Source organism: Salvelinus sp. IW2-2015, linkage group LG33 (assembly GCF_002910315.2).
Source record: "Salvelinus sp. IW2-2015 linkage group LG33, ASM291031v2, whole genome shotgun sequence".
Lineage (NCBI taxonomy): Eukaryota > Metazoa > Chordata > Actinopteri > Salmoniformes > Salmonidae > Salvelinus > Salvelinus sp. IW2-2015.
Genome location: NC_036872.1, coordinates 34,773,900 through 34,780,712, shown reverse-complemented (window position 1 = coordinate 34,780,712; position 6,813 = coordinate 34,773,900). Strand labels below are relative to the sequence as shown.

Here is a 6,813-nt window from a genome sequence, read left to right as displayed (position 1 = left end):
AACCTGATATGCAAGTGCGTATCCCTAATCAACGTTACTCCTCTTGAGGTAACTCAGCACTGTATATGCTTTCACATTCAATGCCTTCAACATTTGTTCAGAGTACAATTACCCCTCTATCCACTATCATATGATGCATAAATTCTTCTGTGCTACGGATCCCTTTTACGGGATAACTTTCCTAAACAACCTGTAGAATTGCAGGGGCCAAATGCATAATATTACCAGAAGCAATATTGCATATATAACTCATCGCCCATTGCAATCACAAGTGGTAATAATATGAAACCAAAACACAGCTTAGCTGTTGTTTGATATCCACCTAATCGTGACAGATTTTGAAATATACTTTACATGCGAAAGGAAAATCCAAGCTTTGTGAAGTGTAGCAATCAATTGCTTACAAACTAGTTTAGCTTAATTATTTTTTTGCTTGGTTAGCTTGGTCACGAAAGATCAAGAAACAGCAATAAATGAATCGCTTACCGTTGTTGATAGATCTTCGGCATGTTTCCACTCATCATGAGTATTCTCCCAGTTTACACACAAATGTTATTTTTGTTCAATAAATTATTACTTTTATTCACAGAAAAAAATGCCATTGGGTTGCGCATGTATGTTGAGAAAAACTCCTAAAAAGCGCTTGTTCCGTTCGACAAATTCCCAAGACAAAGAGTATCCGTAATGGTCGCTAGAAACATGTCAAATTGTTTTTATAATTCAATCCTTCAGGTTGTTTTAAACCTCAACAGCCTCTACCCGGTCGGAGCACCCCCCATTCCCCCCACACACTGATTAGCATAGCCTAGCCCAACGCCAACATAGATATACATTAAATATCATGAAATCACAAGTCCAAACACAATGAAAGATACAATCTTGTGAATCAGCCATCATTCCGATTTTTAAAATGTTTTACAGCGCGAAACAAAAATATGTATCTATTAGCTAAACCACTAGCAAAACTAACACGCATTTCTATCCCATTTTTCTACGCATCAGGTAGCTATCACAACGAAAAGAGATAATTATTACACTAACCAAGAAAAAACTATCAGATGACAGTCTATAACATGTTATAATAGATGTTTTGTTGAAAAAGTGCATATTTTAGGTAAAATCAAGTTTTACATTGCACCGACCATCACCAAAGCACCAGAATAATATACAGAGAGCAACGTGAAATACCATACTCTAATAAAACATTTATAAAATAGACAAACATAGCAATGAAAGAAATCATCTGTGAATCCAGCAATATTTCAGATTTTTAAGGTTTACAGCGAAAACACAATAACAATATATTAGCTACCACATGTTAAAACGTACCAAGCGATCATTCCAGCCAAAGCGCATAACTAATACCGCAAAAATATATTAAAATTATCACTAACTTCCAATCTTCATCGATGACATCTTATAACATCAGTTTATACAACATACATATGTTTGTTCGAAAATGTGCATATTTAGACTGCATCCCGTGGTTATACATTGTGAAAATGTAGCACTCGCATCAAATGAGTCAGAGAGTATCTATTTAATCGACAACCAATCATCATAACTTACAAAAAATACAGTTGGACAGAATGAAAGACAATGATTCTTAATGCAACCGCCTGACTACATTTTCTTTAAATGATCCTTACTTTTCAATACAGGGTTCGCCAAGTGACGCCGATAAAAACAAAAGTGGCGAAAAATGCGTTATAAAATAATTTCGACAGAACAACGATTTATCATATAAATATTGCTTACTTGGTGTTCTTCCATCAGATTCTTGGCAATGTATCCTTTCTATGTTGTAATTTCTTTTGGTCGATAGATGTCCTCGGTCCTTCGAAATACTCCACAACGATGAACGGGACCCCAAAACGTTCCAAAGTTTCAGAATGCACAACAAAGAAATCCTCAAAAGCGCACTAAACGGATATAAATTGCTATTAAACGTTCAAATTAACTACATTATGAGTTTAACAACTATAACGACTGAAAAACATGACCGGAGAAACATCACTCTCCTAAAAACGATTTGAAGGAGGCAGGTCTGATGTCCAATTTTGCGCATGACGCATGCAGGAGAGAGCGGTACTTCTCGTTTTCGTTTTTATAGTGCTGTGATTGTGCACGACTCCATTCAAAAACGTGATGCAGTACAGCACCCAGAGGACGACGTAGCAGTGTCGGTTTCTTCATAGCATTCACTGTCGCCTTAAACAGACTCCAGATCAGGGTAAAAAATTTCTGAAATCTGACCCCTTCAATGAAAGTGCGGTATGATATTGTTCTGTGTCTTACCACTCAGAGACAAAATTCTCAAGGGGGTCGGCCAATTGAAACTAGATAAGGTTTTCTATCCAATAATAAAATAATATGCATATTGTACGATCAAGAATTTAGCACGAGGCAGTTTTAATTTGGAGACCCAAATATGCTAATGCGGAACAGCACCCCCTATAGTCCAAAAGTTAACAAACATAATTGATAACATTTCAACGGACCATAACCTATTCTTTAAGAAGAAAAGGAAAATGGGACCCCTCTCCGCGCGCAGGAACTATTCAAGGACACCTGACCTCTTTTGAAACATCTCGCTCAATTTTTCAAAATAAGAGCCTGAAACTATGTCTAAAGCCTGGTCACAGCCTGAGGAAACCATTGGAAAAGTTATCTTCGTTTCGTCTAATTCTGGTATCATGCAGTGCGGCCTGGTTAGATACCTAGTCTCCCATTATGGCTTCTAATTTCAAAATATAGAGGAGGTAGTGGATAGAACCGTCCAGGAGTATGGAGTCAAAATGACCTAGTACGTTCCTCTTTATTTGTGCCTCTAATTCTTGATTTGTGCTGAAGTTGAGATATTGTCCAGGAGATCTTCCGCTAGGTCTACCATATTTTGTGTGCTCTCAGGTTTTCCTTATTCTAGGTCCCGGATGATAAGGACTGATCCGCGTGTATTGTGTATAACCTACGTTCCTCACGAGATCTAATAGCTCTAAATTCATGGTGTGTTATTTGACAGTTTTGGAAACTTTGGAGTTTTCTATCCTGAAGTGTCTTAGTGTAAAGTGATATGCATATTCTACAATCCTGGGCCAGAGAAAATTCATTTGACGGTTGGGAATGGCTCTGGAGGATGCTCCCGGATCCGGGATGGGTAGCAATGAAAGGTTAACCTTTTCTTAATAACATCTCTAAGACAAATGTCAAAAAGCATAACATACTGTTACTGGTAAAACCATTTTCTTATTCTACTGGCGACCTCTCGGAAGAGTTACCAGATAATGAAGTTAGCACCCTAACCCCTTGCAGAATTCCCACTCCAGGATCCTAATCTGGTGCAATTTGTATCAAAATAAAAACACAACATGAAATCAGCAATACATATATCACAATCCAGTTGAAGTAACTGTCATCCCTTATTAACATATATTTTCCTTTCTATATGCAGCCTGAACAAAGTACCACTGTATAAGTTCCCTCAGGGAACTGGTGATTTTCCCTTTCGAAACATGTGATAAAAAAAAACATGTTAAAACTTCTCTTGGGTTGAGGGCAGCATTCGGAATTTTGGATGAAAAGCATGCCCATATAAAACTGCCTGCTACTCAGGCCCAGAAGATATGATATGCATATAACTGGTAGATTTGRATAGATGACACTCTAGAGTTTCCAAAACTGTAAAAGTAGTGTCTGTGAGTATAACAGAAGTGATTTGGCAGGCGAAAACCTGAGAAAAATCCATTCAGGAAGTCTGATTTTTTTTGGTTTTGTAATTTTCTATTCAAAGCCATTACAGTATCCATTGACTTAGGACTCAAATTGCAGTTCCTATGCCTTCCACTTGATGTCACCAGTCTTTAGAAATTGTTTCAGGCTTATATTCTGAAAAATKAGGGAGTAAGAGCAGTCTGAATGAGTGGACCCTGTCGTGTCACAGAGCTTTTTYATGCGCGCGACCGAGAGAGTGTCTTTCATGTTTACCTTTTATATTGACGACGTTATTGTCCGGTTGAAATATTATCGATTATTTAGGCTAAAAACAACCTGAGAATTGAATATAAACATCGTTTGACATGTTTCTATGAACTTTACAGATACAATTTGGATTTTTTGTCTGCCTGTTGTGACTACGTTTGAGCCTGTGGATTACTGAAGAAAACACGCGAACAAAACGGAGGTTTGTGGATATAAAAACAGACTTTATCGAACAAAAGGAACATTTATTGAGTAAATGAATGTCTTCTGAGTGCAACCATATAAAGATCATCAAAGGTAAGTGATTCATTTTATCTCTATTTCTGACTTGTATAACTCTTCTACTTGGCTGGTTACTGTTTGTAATGATTTGTCTGCTGGGCTATGTTCTCAAATAATCGTAAGGTATGCTTTCACCGTAAAGCATTTTTTAAATCTGACACCGTGRTTGGATTCACAAGAAGTTCATCTTTAAACCTATGTAAAATATGTTTTGTTTTCTGAATTTTTATAATGAGTATTTCTGTATTTGAATTTGGCGCTCTGCAATCTCACTGGATGTTGGCCAGGTGGRACGCTAGCGTCCCACATACCCTAGAGAGGTTATTAAATCAAAAATAAACAAATTCGAAAAACGAATCAACTTAGAAYTACAACTCTTATAACTCCCTACAGAWATAATAATAATCTCCTAACGTAATGGTACAATTTGGATAGAGAATGGTGTTTCTCATGAATTTTATAATAAAATCCCCATGTTCCATTAATTTCTAATGAGGTTGATCATTCCTCATTAGGAATGTTTTGTATACAGGGCTTTCGACACCATTAAAATGTTTCCTYTCCCTTTCTTTCCCTGTCCTTCGGAAACCATTTAAATACCTCTTCAAAACATTTCCATCCTGCATACCCAATTTAACTGAATTGAAAAGACCCCATCCAATAAATCCCACAACACGGCGACAGTATCTCTCCACCGAGTCTAACGATTCACTGGTCTCCTTTTCCCATGGTTCTCCATAACCACCACACCACATAAATAATTAAAAGTTCATTTTAGGTTTGGTAACCCCTATACCAATTCCTCATGATCCCAGTTCATTTTAGGTTAGGTGATTCCTATACTAATTCTTTATGACCCCTCCACCCTTTCGTGTATTCTAGAATTCCATTCCAGAATAAGACGACATCAAACGTTAATTTATTTAAAAATAAAACACAATAAAATGTCTCATGATTTTAAAAAACTAAAGAAAACAAAGCCTTCTGAGTTTGCAAGGAGGGTTTGGCCTTATAATTTAAATGTATTACCTTTTAGAATCCATTCCCCTGGCATTTCACCTAGAATCTTCAACCCAAAATAAGTTTTCCTGTGGCAAATTTAGTCAATTTCCCATTGTAAGGAATCCGCAATATTTACATGTGGTTCTCTAATACTTTCTCTCACCAAGGCAGCAGCCTTAGCCATTTCTTCCGCTTTACAATTACCTATGGCGATTTTATCTATACAACTAGTATGAGCTTCACATTTCACCACTGTTAATTTACTGGGTAACTGACATGCTTCTACTAATGCCTCTACCACCAGACCATTTTTTATTGGGGTTCCTGTTAACATGCCCCGTTGTGACCACAATAAAATGTACCGAAATCATGAACTACTCCAAAGGTTTTTGTAGTTGTGCAGTGGAACTGCCTTGTAAGAATGTGGTGTTTGCATAGTCTACTCTCACAGTCTCTTCTTAGGCTTATCGTCAGCTGAGTYCTTATGAAAGAGACTCTCATGTATTTTTTAGGTATTTAGTCCAATAATATTTATTTGAGTATTCTTTGGGTATTCATTTCAGAGAATAATATGTTCTTCTCCGTGATCTGTTTGCAGACACTTTGGGAGCATGAAGACCAAGCATCCAGGAGGCCACATTGCCATGTTGAAGACCAAACACAGTTACAGCCTGTAACTGGAGATTATAACGTTGATGGACAATAGCATATGGATTCATGATATAGATTTGTATACTGTGTATGTCCATGTTGAAATACCGGTAGTACTGTAATCCCCCATATAGTATGTAAACATGTATGGCTATTTATTTAACTTTTATTTAACCCGGAAGTCTTTCCTAAGAAATGAAACTATGGACCAGGAGTGTCATGCACCCATTATTTTAGAGGGGGCACAAAGTACATGAGGATGGAGGAGGCGTTGTCCAGGTTGGAAAATTTAGCATTTTTTAAACACCTAAAATAGCTTTTACCTGCAATCTAGAGCCATAATCATTATGCCTAATTCTATGTAAAAAAAWWAATAATAAAGTATATTTTTATGCATAGGTTATCTAAGCATACCTCTTTACCTGTTCAATTGTCATTATTATTAATGATGCACTGATTCTTTAAGAAATGTTATGCCTTACATGCTGACCACACYGCTCACGTCGCAAAAATACAKGTACACATAYAGTAAATGCTATTCAATCATTGCACCAATGCAATGCACGCCAACGAGCGTCTGMATTGGCAAGCGCTAAAATAGAAKTCAGTTCTATTTGTGTCGCTGAATRCGGTGCAAGTCCTGCCTCTCCCATCTTCTCATTGGTTTATAGAAGCATATACATATGTGCCATCTCCTCATTGGTTATACCCACGTGGGTGATTGAAAGATGAACTGAGGTCAGTCGGTCATTTGTGGTAATACACCTTATTATGAAAGTTAGATGCCAATCACCATATAAAGTCCAAAGAAGAAAAGCCTGGAAGGAGGAGAGGTGACGAGAAACGGTTCGGTTGACTGCTTTATGTGTGGATTAATTGTTGGAGTAGAGAACCTTGTGC

At 37.2% G+C, this 6,813-nt stretch overlaps 1 protein-coding gene across 1 annotated transcript in view; it reads left to right on the top strand.

Moving 5' to 3' along the window:
- The window catches only part of LOC111958271 (kelch-like protein 20), a 25,243-nt gene extending 18,909 nt beyond the window's left edge, over positions 1-6,334 (top strand). Inside the window, exon 6 of the mRNA XM_023979509.2 lies at positions 5,861-6,334. Within this exon, the coding sequence (XP_023835277.1) occupies positions 5,861-5,939 (79 nt within the window). The 3' untranslated portion in view covers positions 5,940-6,334. The remainder of the gene's footprint in view (positions 1-5,860) is intronic.
- The last annotated feature ends 479 nt before the right edge of the window (positions 6,335-6,813 follow it).